General features: G+C 38.3%; 1 protein-coding gene across 1 annotated transcript in view; it reads right to left on the reverse strand.

Moving 5' to 3' along the window:
- The window catches only part of iho1 (interactor of HORMAD1 1), a 29,379-nt gene extending 11,668 nt beyond the window's left edge, over window positions 1-17,711 (reverse strand). Inside the window, exons 1-6 of the mRNA XM_043708630.2 lie at window positions 17,646-17,711; window positions 12,339-12,507; window positions 11,127-11,287; window positions 10,994-11,042; window positions 8,425-8,512; window positions 605-705 (exon numbers count right to left, since the gene is read on the reverse strand). Of these exons, the coding sequence (XP_043564565.2) occupies window positions 605-705; window positions 8,425-8,512; window positions 10,994-11,042; window positions 11,127-11,287; window positions 12,339-12,507; window positions 17,646-17,701 (624 nt within the window). The 5' untranslated portion in view covers window positions 17,702-17,711. The remainder of the gene's footprint in view (window positions 1-604; window positions 706-8,424; window positions 8,513-10,993; window positions 11,043-11,126; window positions 11,288-12,338; window positions 12,508-17,645) is intronic.
- Window positions 17,712-18,443: the final 732 nt, after the last annotated feature.

Genomic DNA, 18,443 nt, shown 5'->3' on the forward strand with positions numbered 1-18,443 from the left:
TATGCAATTGATAGCAGAAATCAAAGAATCTGGGTCAGAAGGGTTACAACAAACTAATGGATTTCAGAGCTCTTAGCCAAGCTTTACAGGGCATTTTTAAGTAAGAACTCTGAAATCCGTTACGTAAAGCAATTACTGAAATTTACTGAAATTCACAAACTTAAAAGCTGTCAAAAAGTGATCAGAACTATAGGCAAATAGTGCCTGACGTACAATTTAAACTGTACAAGTATAAACATTTTCAAATTATTTGAATAATTATTCATGTTTTTTACATGGCTAAAATGATCATAAAAATTATACCAGATAAATTAATTTCTTCAGTTCAGTTAACTTTTAGTAATTGCATGTTTGTCACAATAAACAAACATAGCTGGATTCATCTGTTGACAGGAGGAATAAATTTTAATGCTCTCAAAATACAACACTGAAGGCAAGGCTCAAATGCAAAAATATTTTGCACAAGTGAAAAGATGTCAGTTCAATTTACAATTGACTTCTAATAACTGCTGAAGGAAAACCTAATTTGTATAGAGATCAAAACAAATAATTTATTTCAATCCATGGCATATTTCTTTATATTACAAACAGATAAATAACTTACAGATACAAGTCTCTTGTCCATTTCCAGAATTTGTTCAGTACTATTTTGAGCTTCCAAGGCACTCACGATTGATTCATAGTGTGTGTTTATGTTCTCCTGCACTGAACAAATGGTAATGTGGGGTGGGCAATGAGAAGAAACAACATGTGAAATGCAAACAATCCAAAATTTATGTAATCACTCTTATTCTTTGTATGGGTGTTAGAATTTGGAAATTCATGCTGGATTAATGAAGGTGGGGTGTCAAAAAATGATTAGCCCTGGGTTGCTAAGGGTGGGAAACTCTGTTGGGTTAATGCAATTCAAATAGGATTTCAAGCATGTCAAAATAAATATGCCTGAATAATATTATGTTCCTGTGTATGATTGGCAGTTGAATGAAAGTGTTATAGGAATGCCCAGCTTTTAGGACAACACCATAACGACCTTGTCACGGTAGGTGCTGCAAGACATGTCAGAGTGTCAATACGAATGCTGCCATTACACATGGGGACACTTCCCACCATGTACGTGGCAGGTACTTATGTGACTCGGTCAAAGTTGTCTACCTCATACGCTGCAGGCAAAGATGCCCTGAGGTATGGTACATTGGTGAGACTGAGCAGAGACGACAGCAATGGATGAATGGACACTGCACAGCAATCAACAGACAGGAGTGTGACATTCGACCTTGGACCTTTGGGTGACCATCCTCCAATGTGGACTTCGGGACAGGCAACAGCACAAAATGGCTAAGAAAGGCTGATAGCCAAGTTTGGTACCCATGGGGCTGGCCTTAACCAGGACCTTTGCTTCTTGTCACACTACAAGTGACCCCACTGCACTACACACACACAGACACTCCTACACACAGGCACACACTACAGACCCTCTCTCACACACAAGCTCACTCATACGTCCACACATACACTCCTACAACTCATACACACACTCTCTCTCACAGACACTCACTCATACCCCCTGCCCCACACACACAAACCCAAATGCACACGCACACACAAGTTTATGGGGTGAATTTGTACTTGTAGAGTTACATGTTATTTTGCTCAAAAACTGCATGAATCCATGTAAGATTCTGTAAATCCTTTTTTTAGATTAGAATCAGTCTTAACACTGGGGCACTGACAGTCTCACACAGGGCACCTCACACCTTCAACGCATTATCTGAGCCAACATGGCACCTATTGTTAAAGTTCACTTGAGAACTTTAACTTAGTTTGACCTTCATAGCTTTCAATTTGTTTGAACATTACTTTTTTAAGATTCCAAGAAATATGTGTCCAGTATATGTTAAATACTATTCAAAATTCATTAACTAGCTTGACTTGTTTAACTTGTTCAAGAATTAATTGGGACTTTGGCAACTGTAAAGTACTCCACCTTGTGGTCATGTAATCACGTACAAAAAAACTCACCTGCAATTATCCAAAATATTCATTCATGAAAAAAACCAAACAATTGGTGATTGTTGTTGTAAAAACAAAATTTGATTTTCATAAAATAATTATTCAGAATAATAATTATTTGAAATTATCACTTAGATGTCAACAGCAAAAATAAATAAGCACCAAACAAGCTGGAATCTAATAGCAAATTCAGTATAACATGGTCCAATTAGTTACAGAGATATAGATTTTTATATATATATTTTGTTAAAATATATTTTTAGTGAAAAAATAGATTTTTAAATATTACAAATACAAAACAATACAATTCAAAATAGTACAAAAAATACTCAAGAAAACAAATAAAAAAACCCAACCTGCCCTCATATACAAATGTATAAATATATGCAGAAAAATATATAATAAAAAACCCAACTAACTGTTTAACTAAATAAATAATAACCAACAACAAACTAATAGATAGTAATACTCAACTCAGTCAAATAAGACACTCATACGTTCACAGTTCCTCCTCCATGGATATTGGACTCGTAAAACACAATTGTTACGGCTATATAAAACCCATTATTAGTGTGGCAGATAAATCTATGTCCAGATATTCCAAAAAGGGCTGCCATGTCTTATAAACATTCTCAGTTTTGTGATGTACCATGCTTGTGAGAAAATCCAAGGGGTTATGCTCCATAACAATCTTCCACCCCTTGGGGGGGTGTCGGATTCCCAACCTAGCAAGAAATTATTTCTTGCACAAAAAAATGAGGATATTGAAAGGTTTTTTTTCTTATGTGCATCTGCAGGGAACACGCTGGGCAGGCCCAAAAGAAGAGAGATTGGGTCGTTCTCCACCCTTACACCCAAAATCCCCTCCATTGCACCCGCCACAGCGCTCCAATATGTTTGACGCCTACCACAAGACCAGAGACAATGGGTGAAAGTGCCGTACAGACCTAGCACTAGGGACATGTTGAAGATACCCCTGGTTTAAATTTTGGCAAGTGGTCTGGAGCCAAGTGGACCCTGTGGAGAATCTGCAATTGTAAAGCACAGGTCATATTGCAAATTGATTTTTTTTTGTGTTTTCCCAAATATCTTCCCAAGCCTCTGAGGAGACTCCCCCCCCCCCCCCCAAACTGATGATATAAAATGATAACAGAAAGTGTATTCTTAGCACTGAGCACCCTCCTCTTTATGTCAGATTTGTAGGGATCAATCAGAAGTGTAGTCTTCTTCTGAATAAAACCCCTAACTTGAAAAACAAATAAAAGAAGTCCCTGTTAGATAGCTCGAATTTCCCGTGCTAACTGATCGAAGGACATCATTGTGTCTCCCTCAAATAAATCGCCCATGCAAGACACACCCCTAGCTGCCCAACATTTGAATCCTGAATCTATCATCCTCGGCTGAAAACCCAGCATACCCACTATAGGTATAAAAGAAGATATTTTGCCAATATTGTCTTATCTCTGCCGAATTGTCATCCATGCTTTAACAGTATTGATAACTTATGAGTTATGACAATATTCCTTAACTGTCCTCATTTTGTCCAGAAGCAACAAGCTACTAAGGGGGCACCTTGCCTGGGAGGATTTGATATCGAACCATATTGAAAGAGGGTCCTCACAAGCCCAATCACTCATGTAGAATAAAAGCGAGCTTAGTTGGTAGTTTTTAATATCCAGAAGGTCCACTCCCCACAATCTGTGAGACAGTTGCAGTTTAGCTAATTTAATGAGGGGCCACTTACGATGCCAAATAAAGGAACTGTACTAGCCATTCAGTCTCCTGAATGTTTGCTTCTTGAAAATCAGGGTGAGCATCCATATAGAGTATAGCAAACGTGGGAGAATATTCATCTTAATAAGCGCTATCCAACCCAACCACAAGGCCGGAAGCACCTCCCATCTCTGAAGGTCTTGTTTCATTTTGTCAAATAATTGAACAAAATTGGCTTTAAACAACCAATCCAGAATTGGAGTAATGAATATGCCCAAATACATAAAACCCTCCCCTGTAACCACTTAAATGGTAATTGATATTCGCCCACAAGACCTTTGTAAGACCACACATAGGCATAGCTTCTGATTTTGCAAGATTAATCTTGTACCCCGAAAAGGCACCAAACAGACAGATGCATTGTATCAAGCAAGGCACTGAAACTGCTGGATTTGACAAAAAAAGGTCATTGTCCGCATACAACGAAATCTTATGTAATTTTAACTGCACTTCTGGAGCTGATATATTAATATCCCTACAAATGGCCTCCAATAATGGTTCAATCACCAATGTAAAAAGAAGTGGCGAAAGGAGACGACCCTGCCGGCTGCCCCTAAAAATGTTAAAATTCCTGGATCACACCCCAATGGTGATGACTACAGCAAGAGGGTCACTGTAGAGAATCTTTACCCATCTTATAAAAACTTTGCCCAAACCAAACCGCTCTAGAGTATAGAAAAGGTACGGCCATTCAACTTGGTCAAATGCCTTTTCTTTATCTAAGGAAATCATCAATCCCTGTATTGACTGTTGTTGACACGCTTGAATTACATTAAGCAGTCTACTAACATTATTGGAGGATCTGCAACCCTTTATGAAGCCCATCTGATCCTCTTTAACAAAACAAGGTAGCACAGTCTCCAGTCTTAATGCGAGAGTCTTAGAGAGGACTTTAAAGTCCACATTTAAGAGTGAAATGGGCCTGTACGAAGCACAGTGCTCTGGGACCTTCCCTTTCTTTAAGAATAAGCGAAATATTGGCCTGTCTCAGAGATGGTGGGAGACAATCATGGCTGTATGAGTCATTAAACATATTAAGCATCGGGCCTGACAGTACGTATATAAATTCCTTATAAAATTCACTGGGAAGTCCGTCAGGACCGGGCGCCTTTCCATTCTGAAAATGCTTTACAGCTTCCTGCACCTCTTGCTGACAAGGGGGCATTGAGAAAAGACTCTTGTTCAGGGGTCACGCCCAGGAGCTCCAAATCCTTCAAGAAAAAGATTCCATTTTGGCCTCCGCGTCCTCAGAACTCTCAGATTGGTATAACTTGAGAGTAAAATCTCTGGAATGCCACATTGATCTTTTTGGAATCACATGTTAGGTTCCCAGACTCTTCCCTAATAGCCGTAATGGCTTGTGGGGCAGTCCTTTTCCTGTTGAGATATGTCAAGTATTTGCCTGGTCTGTCACCACGCAAAAGTAAACTCCTTGTTTGCTGTCTGCATGAGAATGGAATTCAATGCAGACCGCAGCGCTGTAATCCTCTATAGTTTGACCAATGAGGGCCTGTCAAAGTAAGCCTTCTCGGCAGCCTTCAACCGTGCTTCAAGGAGACGTTGCTGCTCACCCTCTGCTGCTTCCTGACTGGCATAGTAGGAAATAACTAACCCCTGGCATAGGTTTTGGCAGTTTCTCAGAGAACAGATGGGCTACCAATCAAGCCTGAGTTAATGTCTTGGAACGCCCGAAATCCCTTAGAAATTCATGCTCCAGAGATGGTAATATTACGAATCGTAGAAGATGCCACCAAGTCCAGGATTGTCACAGGGGTCAGAAAAAAAACAATCCTGGTGTGACATCTGTGCAGATTGGAAAAAAACCATTAAATCTCTGCCTGTGAGATGGAGACGTCTCCAGATGTCCACCAACCTTAACTCCACATACAGATCACTTTTTTAGCTTGTACAGAGGGTATCAAGGGGCCTTTAGGCAACCTGTCTACTGTGGGATCCATGAGACAGTTAAAATCTCCCCATATAATGATATGCCAGGACTCGAGACTGATCAGTTTAGAAAATGCATCTACCAAATCTTTGAGGGGATGAGCTGGAGGGCAATAAACAGTTAAAACACCCATATTCTTCCCCATTTATCAGGCCCTTAAGAATTACCAACCTCCTGTGTGCGTCTTTAACATACTCTAGTAATTTAAATGGGAGATTCCTCCTAACCAATATAGCCACTCCCCTACTTCTGGTATTAAATGATGAAAAGTTAACCTGATCAAAGCCATTCTGCTGTAGTTTCAAATGCTCCCTATCATTCAAGTGTGTATCCTATAACAAAGCAATATCCACCTTCTCCTTTCTAAGACTCAAAAATACCTTCTTCCTCTTATATTCCAGGTACCCCACTTAATCAAGTCATTAGCCATAACCTTCTGCAGTAACATTTCAATTCCAGAGAGAAGGAACTCAAACCACAAATTGCTGAGCCTTAGTGTCATATGATCCATCAAACATAAAAACTCCATAAATTAAAACCACTACATTTAAAGAACCTACAAAACTATCAAAGATTAAAAACAACAAAAACCAAAAAACAAACCAATATATAAAGGCACCAAAAGTGCTGAATAGGGGAATTCATCCCCTGCCCAAAGGGGCAAGTATCCATCCCAAACTGCCCAAAAGTAGGCATCTAGCCATCTCAACCATTTTCCCTCCCCTTAGCTCTAGCCGCACTGCACACACAAGCAGAAAAGTAAGTAAATACACCATGGAATAGCAATATGAATAAAGAAATTTTTTTTAAAGAAAAAAGGGGTAAAGACCCCACCCATCCTCTGGTATAACTTTGTAACTGAAAGTACACATTTCAACCACCGTCAAACATAGTTTAAACCAAATTATTACCAAGAGAAAAAAGGAAAAGAAAGCTCCAACCGGACTTCCTCTGTTTTTTTTAAAACAAACAAAGACATATCCAGACAACATTACTATTTGTACATACTAAATTGTTCAGATTGGGTTATTTTGTCTCTCTTGCCTTCTCCAAAGTGTCAAAGAGATGTACGGATCCATCTACAGTGAACCGAGCACCGCCGGATACCTCAGAGAGTACTGAATCCCAAGCTCCCTCAGTCGTCTCTTGACAGCGTCACAGGATTTTCTTTTCTGGATCACTGCCGCTGAGAAGTCCTGGAAGAATGTGATTTTAGATTTCTCGTAAATTAGGGCCTTCTGATCCTTCCCCTGGATTCTGGAAGCTTCCATGATTCTCTCCTTATCTCTGTAGTGATGGAACCACACCAGGAGAGGACGAGACATTGAACCAGACCTTGTCTCCGTGCCGTAACCTGGTGAGCCCTCTTGATCTTCAAACCTCTCATGCCAGCCTCCAAGTTAAGGAAGTTCGGCAACCAGTCCTCAATAGATTCTGTAGGCCGCTCTCCTTCCTTACCCTCAGGCAGACCGATGATCCAAATATTATTTCTCCTTCCTCTGTTCTCATGATCATCCACTTGGTCACGCAAAATATGGACCTGCGTCTCCAGGACTCGGATCCTATCCTTGAAGGAACTGACATCAGCTTCCACCACTGTGACTCTGTGCTTAACCTCATCCATCCTTTGTTTCCAGGTCTCCCAACTGCTGTTCATTCTTCTGCAGCATGATAGAGACTGGGGCCAACTTCTACTCTATCTGCTTACCCAGTATCTTGTGAGATTTCATGAGCTCATTCACCAGGTCCTGGTAAGTAATCAAGTCTGAGGATCCTGCAGGCTGGGCCGCAGGACCGGCCTCGGATGCTCCTCCTTTCTTCTTTGGCATCTCTAGATGGCTGGAAACGCAGGTAAGTAAATTTTTCACAGTTTCCTGGGACTCCACGACCTTTCTAGAGTCCCAGGATATCGCGATGGTCCAGTTTGGGCGGGTAAGAAATTCGCTTGTGCTGAGGTGCTGAGCTCTGCAACACGATCCTCCTAGATCACCGCCATCTTGGATCCCCCCTTTTTATATATTTTAATCTAAATAGGAAGCAAATTCTCAATTTCAGAAGAAAAATGGCTAGTTGAGAATTAACAACCCACTATATATTCCAATAATTTTTGTTCGATAAGAGTTTGACACAAAAATTCATCCCTTAATTAAAGAGTTAATTTCTGTGGTTGGCTTAGCAAAGTGCTGCAAGCTTGGAACATACTAAACGTCTGTTACCATTAAACATAAATCTGGTCATGCTTGTTTTTACAAAGATCATTTGTCCTTCAACAGAAATTACAACTAATCTGTACTCTGCTGTTATGATTATACTCCGATGAACACCTGGACTTTAAAAAAAGTTTCTCTTCCTATTGAATGAATTTGACTTCTGATTTTAGCTTCTGATTTGTGCTTAATATTTATAATTATTCATTGGATTGTTCTGGGTTTCACTGATACTTCCCATTTGTCTGGAATGTCAATGGAATGAAATCAGGTAACAATGAGCAGATGATTTATTTCAGATTTTCTAAATTAAACATTACTTGAGAGAATATTGAAGGGTAGGCCACTCCACCCAACCTAGTGGGTTTTAAAATACCCATCCTGGACCATGCAGTCATTGAGTGTGGCAGAAATGTATAGTTGTCTTAGTGATGTTCACTCTTCCACAAAACGTAATTTGAAAGCCTTAGAAAATAGTCAACTTACTTGTTTTTGATAAACTGTCCAATCCCTCTAGAACCGATCTATTGTGCAGTTCTGTCTTCTTTTCAAGATTATTAAAACATATTTTAATCTTTAAAATAAAAAATGTCACATGCGTAAAATACCTCTTGAATAAATGATCAAAAGGTTGCTGTTGGCAGTATTAGCAGAATTCACAACAACATTTGACTTTTATCTTTTCAAGCTTGTAATGCATGTATTATTCTGTTTTTTGGGTTAACTCCCTCTGTTAAATATTGCAAAAAGGCTTGCACTATAAATGTATTGAACATTTGTCTGTTATTGTCACCAATTCAGTATTATGTTCTGGGCTACGGTTCATTGTTACATGCATAAAGTCACATTTGTAAATGCAATAAGCATATCATAACCAAATTATCAAGGTATCTGGAGGTTATCATAGTCAATATTAATAGTTAGTAAATTACATATTTTGCACTTTCCTTAACTACAGTCGTAAAATCAGTCATTCCTGAAGTGAATGACACTCATATGAAATACCAAAGGCACAAATGCCCTTTTTTGACATGTTGCTGAGTTTGGCACATGGATGCAGAAGGTCAAGCATAAGGCTTTTACAAAATGTATGGCATTCATAAAGCACCATCACCCTAGACGCATTGCCTAGTTAGCATCCCTGAGTAGTCTTTCAACAATACTAAAGAAAGAGTTATATGAAATGCCAAATGGTCTACAACCATGAGCAATAATTTCTAACAATGCATAATTCCTAGAACACAAATATAATTTTTTCAGATTGCTCACCAACTCAAACATTGCCCTCAATGCCAACATGAAAATATTGTATTGTTCAGAAAACTGTCTATGATTAGGTACATGTAAGATGCAAAAACTCAAGCAGCCTTTCTGTTAAAATAATTTTGCTATTGAAACAACAGGAGAAAGGGGTTACAACCATATGTCCTAAAAGAGTACAATGTATGCTCCACTTTACACCCACTGAAAGAAGTACATGCTCATTTGTGGAAAAGCAACATCAATAATCAATTAAGAAGAAATAATGACACTATATGAAGCAATTCAGTTTCACCCACAGGCATTTTTAAATGACTTCTTTTTTTGAATCTGCTAGTAGTTTGAATTGTGAATCCTATTTTGGGGAAACAGGGTACTTCAACTTATAGTTATTTTGGCTGTCTGTCCAGGAGACATTGCAAAGATTAAGTGATCTTACACTAAACTGACCAATTTACATTCCCAGCGGGGACTTATGTTCTGGCTACCAGGATTTCTAGCTGTTGTTCTCCAGCCAGAAAAACATGGGGCCGAACATCTGTTAAGCCCCTGAAAAAATATTTAAGTAGCTGATCGTGTCAGTGCAGTTTGCTTTTCTGTTCATACACTTCAAAATCTACAATAAGAAGGTGTAAGATCTTAGGGTTTTGCTAGAAATGGACGCACCTTAGACATAACCAGATGGAATTAAAGCTGAAGACTGCTCGATCCTGGCTCATTGCTATGACAACATTTAGTTTGTAACTGCTCCAAGTGCAATTTTGATTTGGCTCTTGAATGAAGCTTGGAATCAAAGTAATGGGGTCATAAATGCAGCATAATTGGTCTCTAATCCAGCTTTTTCTTTTACAGAGTCTCAGAGGAATACAACTTAAAACAACCTTGAGTTTAAAAAAAACCCTTTTAATCCTTGAACAATCATTTCATAAGATTGAGTAGATTTTTCTATTTGCTCTGCTTAAGGAATTGGTATTCCACAAATAAACATAATGAAGAGGTAAACAGGCTGGAAATCCAACCACAATTCTGCTTCTGTCATGCTGTCCTAGAATTTTCTAGTATATCAAAGGACTGAGACTTGTAGTAAGGATTGACTCAAAGTAGTGATGTAAGAAAGACAAGAAGCTGCCTTCATGAACTCACACCTCATTTTGTTTTATTAAAAACTAGGAGGATATGCCTGGAGAATCCTGCCAAATGGGCCTGAGTTGAGACTCATACACATCAGAGGCTTTCAAGGACTTTTAGAGTTGCCTAAGACTGGAGGATAAATGACAGTGCCTTTCCTTACTTCTAGAATTACTAAATTTTAAGTACAGAAGCCATTCCAGCCAAGTCTATGCTGGTGATTATGATCCACAAAAGTAACCTTCTTGTTTCCTCTCATTCTGTATCAAAATAACATCTAACTGTTCTAACCGCCACTTTTCAATGGTGCAACTAAAAGCAGAATCATAGGTTGCACCATCATATAGTTACAGTCCCATTTCCTTCCCGATTTACTCACACGGGGCATAGTAAGGAAGTGCCTTGAAAGTGACTTGGAATTACATGTCGCTGTCAAGTATAGCCATATTGAGCTCTAACATATTGAACAAGAAATAGGGATAGACACAACAAAATCAGCCGGTATTCTTGCTCCAAAATTGGATTCATTCTTGATGGATCCAATCCCAATATGTCTGAAATAATAGCCAGATTTTATGCTTATTATGCTTTCCACACGTTACTGGCACAGTTGGAGTAAATGTTGAAGGTGACAAAATGTTTAGACTTTATATACATATATACGTACCCCTTCAATGCTTTCCTGCAGCTTAGAAATCCAGTTATTGAAGTATTCGCTGAAATAACAGAAATAAAATACTTCATTGTAATCAAACATATCAGAAAGAACTTAAGTGTTCTCAATTTTCAGTGATAATTACCTCTCTTCTTTATCTTTCGCTTTTCTTCTGCTAATCTCAAACTGCTCCAGAAAGCTTTTGGGTTTCGCTGCACAAAACTGAGTCAATAAACGATTCTCTTTGCTTTCCGCAGCAAATAAGTATGGCTTTGCCTGATATTTCTCATAGAACTTCGACTCAGTCTATAATAAAAATAAGGCTTAGCTTGGTGTTTCTCATGGATTTTGATCTACCTAACAAAAATAAGTGACAACTTATTTTTATAATTTGGAGAATCAGAATTCAATATCTAAACTATATTAAAGACCTTGTGAAGTGGGCACTTAGGAACAAGTGATGACATTTGTATTCTGAAATTCGAGCACATGAAATAATTCAAGTTATGGATATTGGCACTCATGTATTACATGATAATTCCTGGCTCATCTCCTCATACATTGAAATACATTCTCGCTTTGATGTCTGTTTATATTACTCAATAAAATATTTATCCTCTTACATGAAAAAGCAGTTACCATTAATCTCCAAACTCTAACCCATGTTGTTTATAAATTTGTAGTTTAAAAATATGTAAAATGTCCTACTTTCCAGCTAACAGAAAATTGTGTTTCAGCAATGTCTAAAGACATCTCTGAACTGCAAAATCTATTTTTTGAAAGATAATAATTATTTTTAATGAAGTCAACCCCCTTTCTTTACATTATCTTTTTTGCATAATAAACAAAAGACAGGAGGTGGCTTGCTTAATTCGTGAAGTACATTATTTGAGAAAATGGTGAAAATAATAAAAAGAATAAAGGAACAGATGCCAAACGTTGATGGTAATATTAGAAATCAATAAAGGCTTGGCTCAAAAGAGGATTCTTCAGAATGGTTTTACAGGTGAAAGGAGAGTTGGAGAGGCAGAAGTCTTTAAGGAGGTAGACTCACAAGGGTGAAAGGGAGTGTGTAAAAAAAAAGTGAGGACCTGAGGATATAAAAGACAGCTCAATGGTTAGAGGACATTGTAGAAGTATGATGGATGAAGCTGTGTGGGGATTAGAAAATTGACGATTTTAATAATTCAAAACACTTGTGGTCAAATACCAAATTGTTACATTTCTTAACTCAGCTCATGTGACACATTTCACAAGAGCTTTGTATGTTTATTCTATAGTGACCGCGAAATTTTGAATTTTATTTTGTTTAAAGAGTAATACTCAGACACCAGTTCACAGTTCAGAGTGATCTTACTTCAATCTGCTGAGAGTTCTGTTGGGAATTCTTCTGTGCTCTTGAAGACAAGTTGAAATCCTGTGACTCTGTATTCTCAGGACAAAATTGTGATCCAAAAAGGAACTGGGAATCAGACAAGCTGGAATAGTCACTAGGAGCACTATTTCTGGTAGAATGTTTTGTCATCCTGTATCAAAAGAGTTCATAATAAGTCAACATTAGAAAGGCAATCAAGATGGGTGGTAACGTACTGTATGGGATGAATTCTAATATCATGTGCGCTTGTTGCAAAGTAGTATTATAAAGCTTACAACAAATTCTTGCCTAGAATATTTTCCAAAGTCTAATTGAAATGTGACTGTGTTTATGTTGCAGTTTAACAATCAAGAATAGGTTCTAAGAAGGGTGATAAGTTGACTGTGTAGGGGTTAGATCTTTTCATCAAATAGTCAGCTTGCTGGGCAGGGCAATGAGGGGGTGCAGTATGGGATCTGATGAAAACAAATTTCACTTAAAAGCCTTCTGTGGTGTAGTCATTCTATAATTCTGTCATTCAGACTTACAAGAGGTATTCCTGGTGATGTCTTCACATTACTGGAGCAAACACCCTTCCAATTCATAGAAGGGAGTCATCCAAAAGAGCTCAAGGCAATCTGGATGCAGCCAATTACACTCTGGATTTGGAAGTAAGCAGTCTAAATGCAATCATCTGCAATTTTTGATTGTCTAGGACAAAAATAAAGCAACTGCTTACTCAAAAAAAACTTAAATTGATTTTAAAACAACAATGGCTAGCTGATGTTGTTGATATTCTCTGTTCCCTCTGAATTTGAGGCAAAAATATTGAGGCTACCATGAACCCGATCTTTAAAGGCATTTCAGTGCTCACTATGGCAGTCAGGTGGACAGTTATATCAAAAAGCAACAGAGGCGACAGAAACTCTGTGACAACCTCCCTAGAAAAACACAGCCTCCTATTGCACTTATCTTTAGATAAGTGCAGTGATGTGTCTCAGGCCTATGTGCTGTTATGATTTCAGTCAATTCATTTCCTTTTTATCTAAACTGAGCTGCGCATTTATTTCATCCTTCCAAGCTGTTTCTGTGGCTGCACTTTCCTCTCTTAGTATAACCGAAGTGAAACTGTCAAATCACTAGAAATAGCACAATGCTAAACGCCCTTTAAAAACTCAGAAGATTGTGCATATTATCTAAGTAACACAAAACTGCTATTCAATGCAAAGAAAATTGTTCAAACCGTTTGAGCTGAAAGGGAGTTTCTGTGAAAATATTACATTCCTGATCTGTGCTGCCTGTAGAATTTCTACAGAATGTAAAGAAAAACGAGTCATTTGGACCACAAGGTATGTGCTGATATTTCTAACTCAGAAAAGGTTTCCTTCTACCCCTCTTTATCCAACCCTGACATTATAACCTGTTGTTCCTTTCTCAATCATGCAGTAATCTAGTTTTCCATTAATACCTGTGTATGTGTTAAGGTAATAGTGGACACACTACATGATACAAATGAAAGCTATTGTGCCATGGAAATGAAGAACTAATTTTGATAACATTTTCTGATGAATGTTTACACTGAAAATAAGAGCATGAGTTGGCCCATTCAGTCTTTTGAGCCTGCTCCACCATTCATTATGATAGTGGCTGATCGTCCAACTCAACAATCTGTTCTTGCTCCACCCTCACACCCCCGAATATCCTGTCACCCCTTTAGCCTCAAGTGTTATATCCAACTTCTTACTGAATCCAATGTTTTGGTTTTGCATTCCTCAGGCTCACCACTCTGTGTGAAGATATTTCTTCTCATCTAAGTCCTAAATGTTTTTTTCAAAAAAGTAGAAATAACCTGATCTGTAGTGAAAGGTTGTTTTTGGACCGTAGGAAGATGCTACGATTTCAGTGAACAAGTCAGAGTTCAAGATGAAAATTGGCCTAACAGGTCATGGGTTTTATTTTTGTAGTTTTGCAGTTTGGTTACTGTGTTGGCCTGATAATAAACATTTACGCAAGATTGCCTTTACTTTTTTAATAAAAGAGCACAGATTTATTACTCATAAAAAAGCTATACATGTGTAAGACATTTTAAAAATATCTTAAACAGTAAAAAGAGTCAACCTCTTCCCAGCAACATCCAGTGTAGTCATTCAATCCCAGTGAAAGATCACTCCTTTCTTAAACTCGTTAATGTCTTACTTAACTGACAAGGTTGCAAGCATTTCCTTTCGGCCTTTCTGCACATTCACCCGGTATGATTCTTTACATTACTGTCTCTGCTACAGATACAAATATATAGCTTAACTGACTCTTTCCACTGAAACTTAAGAAAAACCTGAGGCTTTTACAGTCCCTTTTCTTGGGCTGCTTTTCACTTGGGAATGATGTTTGAACTAACTGTTCAAAAACTGACTTCTGGCCTCTTAGAAAAAATGTCACTTCCACAAAGGTGGAAACTAAAATCTATATCACAAAGGTATCGATTGGAATTTCCCAGAAGTTAGAATTAGGACCACTGTTGTTTCAGATCTGCGTTAATGATCTAAATTTGGGCATAAAGAGCACAACTATAAAATCTGAAGATTTGGAAATATTTATGAACTGTGAGGAGAATAGTGGTAAACTTTAAGAGGCCAGAGACAGACTGATAGAATGGCAAGTGAAATGTACACGCAGAGAGAAATGAAGAAATCAATTTCAATAAGATGAATGAGGGAAGGAAATATGAAATAAAGAGTATAATTCTAACAGGGGTTCAAGAGTGAAAGGAACTAGATGTATTAATACACAAATCATCGAAAATAAGCAGGTTGGAAAAGTGCTTTATATGCATTCAGGATCTTGGACTTCATAAGTAGAAACATGGAGTACAAACCAAGGAAGTTATGATAAATTTATTTAAAAAAAACAGGTTCAGCCTTAACTGGAAATCTGTGTCCAATTCTGGGCACCATAGTGTTGGAAGGATAGGAAAGCACTAGAGAGGTTGCAAAAAAAAATCACAAGAATGATTCCATGCATGAGGAACTTCAGTTACATAGATGGATTGCTGAAGCTGGAGTTGGTCTTCTTGCAGAGAAGATTAAAATTAAGAATAAATGTGATGATATTTAAATTTCTGATAGTTCTGGACAAAGCAGAGAATGAGAAATTGTCCCATAGGCAGAACAATGAAGAGTCAGTAAATATTAACTTATGGTGTAATGGTGACATGAAAGGAAACATTTTTAAGCAGTGAGTGGTTAGGATCTGGAATGCACTGCCTGAGAGTGTGGTGAAGGTAGGTTAAATTGAAGCTTTCAAATAAAATTGGATAATTATCTGGAGAGAAAAATATTACAGAGCTCAGGTATGGATGTAAAATCGCTATTACAGAGCTCTGTAACTAGGAGAGTTGCTCTTGCAAAGTGTTGGCACAGTCACAATACTGTTCCAGCTCAATGGCCTGCTATATGCCAGCAAATCTCTCACTTCCTGACCAATATTCTATCTAAGTTGCATGCATGAAGAGCAACTGAAGATCTCTGTAGTCCGCTTACAAGTCCATCGAGTTATATATGACAGAGGAAGAAGATACTTGGCCCATTGAGCCCATGCTACCTCTCTACAGGACAATCCAATCAGACCCACTACCCCACTCAATACCGGTAGACCTGCAAATTTATTTTCTTCAACTGCCTATCTAATTTCCTTCTGAAAATAATTTGTTTCTACATCCACCATTCTCACTGACAGCTTGGTCTAGATCATTATCATATACTGTATAAAACATAGTTCCTTCTCGTTTCCTTCTTGCTCTTCATTCCTAAAACCTTAAATGTGTGTCCCTTACTCCTTGTACTATCAGTTAACAAGAACAATCTTTCTTTTTCTATATTATTCAAGCCTGCCATAATCTTGCATTCATATGAAATCTCCTCTCAATCTCCTTTGCTTCAAGGAAAATAACCCCAGATTTTACAACACAACCTCACCCTAGCCATTCTGCCTTTTTAAGATAGTGCATAAACTGCAAAGGCACCACACAAATAAAGAAACACTCTTACTCCCAAAATGTTTCCATCATCTGCAGGGTTCAGTCATGATGGAATATGAGGGAACACTTCCCACTTACCCACATAAATTGAACTCCAAAAGCACTCAAGAAGCTTGACAAAATCCATGGCAAAGCAGCCAGTTTGAATGGTACCCCATCCACCAACTTAAACCTTCACTTCTGCCACCACTGCATCATGGTTGCAATTTGTGTCCATATGCAAAATGCACTGCAGCAATTCATCAAGGCTTCTTCAATAGTGTCTTCATAATCGCCACCACCTAGAAGATGGGTGCAGTAGGCTCATGTGAACACCACCACTTGCAACTCTCCCTAAGTGTGTTATACACTATCCTAGCTTTCAAATACATCAACATTCCTCCATTTTCACAGGGTCAAAATCCTGAAACTAGCTAAAAAGACTGTGGGGCATATCACATTGTAGCAGTTCAAGAGCAGCTTGTTACCACTTTGTCAAGAGCAATAGAGATGGCAGTAATACCCACATGAACATATTAGCTAAAACATCTGCATGTAGAATGTAAAGCAAGGTTTCCAGTACAGTTAAGCTAAGGAAAAATCTGTGGAGGTCCTGACTCAATAATCAAACTACTCATTGAATTGAATGAAAAGTAAAGCAATTTCCAGCAGCAGCACAGAAAATGGCCTCCTCAAAATGACATTTATTGTGCAGCAGCTCACACTGTCATTTATATGTGACATGTCATTATTAGTTGAAGTGTAAATGAAAGCTTGGCCACCTCCCTTGATTGTATTCAAATTTCTGGAAGGCCTTGGAGGGAAGTGGTATATTCTTTGAGGAGAGGATTGCAGTAATAGTGTTGCCTTTGAGAACAATTTGTTCTGTTTACTGATCTAAATTCATTACAAAATGGGCAGTAGTTCTAAATCTTTTGCAAATCAACTTATTTTGACATTCCCACTGGGCAACAAGAACTATTAAAAATATTATGAGAAGAAGCATGGCATGCATAAGGTTCTAAGATGGCTTAGTACAACTTGCTTCCAGGGGTATTTTTATGTAACAAAATAAGAACACTGTTCTGGCTCACCTTATTTACAAAGGCAAGACAGCAAGTGGTAAAGTTAACACACTCAGATGCAGCAAAAATTGGATTTTCACTGCATCAGCTGGAAAGTTTATATTGTATATTATCATCCATGCCTTGACAGTGACATATCATAAAAATTCAAAGCACGAATATTAAAGTTTATTAAAGTGACGATATTTAGTTTTTCTTTTAATTGTTACTTACCCAGGCCCCGCAGGGATGCTTAACATCTCTCTAATATTCCATACGTTTGAATTCATCTTTACTACATTTGCTGAAAGAGAATAAACTGAATAAATCACCCTGTTCTACTGTTGCTCACGTGTTTCAATGTTTACAGCTACTATAGATGGTTTGATACAGCATTTGGCTTCATGAATCATATCAAAATGTGGGATAATCTCAATGGGACAACAGGTATGGCTGGATGTTACCATAAATTTGTGATTGAAGATGGGATGGAATTGCTTTAATCTGCTCAATGCCACAGCATTTTAAGAAGGGGATGGTGGCAAACAGTTCTCCTCACCAATGTGAACTGAGCCATAACTGGCTATATCTGCCATGGCTGGTAGTTTACTAATAATGGTAAAATTATTAGTGCTCTTGCTGCAGGATGAAGACCACCTCGCAAACAATGGTAGCCTCCCTATGGGCTTGATGTGAAGGTGAGGTAGTGAGTCTGCTTGGATTGGAGCACAGAGGAGAAGGACTAGGCAGCCTGCTTCCACATGCCCTATCTACTAGGCTCAGTCTCGGCAGTGACGACTGCTCCTGGTAGCACTGCCATCCCCGCTGCCCCTGTGAAGGGCTTTTGGAGCATGCTTCCAGCCTTTAAAAGCAACATCAACTAACTGACAGCCAAGAGTCTCACCAGCTGGGAAGGCAGAGTTGGCCTTGGCTTTTGTTCACACCAGCAGGGCTCCTATTGCACTAACAAAATTCTGGAAATAGATGTTCAACCATATATTTTCATTAACTTGTATGTCTTTTACCCAGGGT

This window comes from Chiloscyllium plagiosum, unplaced genomic scaffold (assembly GCF_037043375.1).
Source record: "Chiloscyllium plagiosum isolate Xiang-an unplaced genomic scaffold, Cpla_swu_hap1 HiC_scaffold_14, whole genome shotgun sequence".
NCBI classification, from domain to species: Eukaryota; Metazoa; Chordata; class Chondrichthyes; order Orectolobiformes; family Hemiscylliidae; genus Chiloscyllium; species Chiloscyllium plagiosum.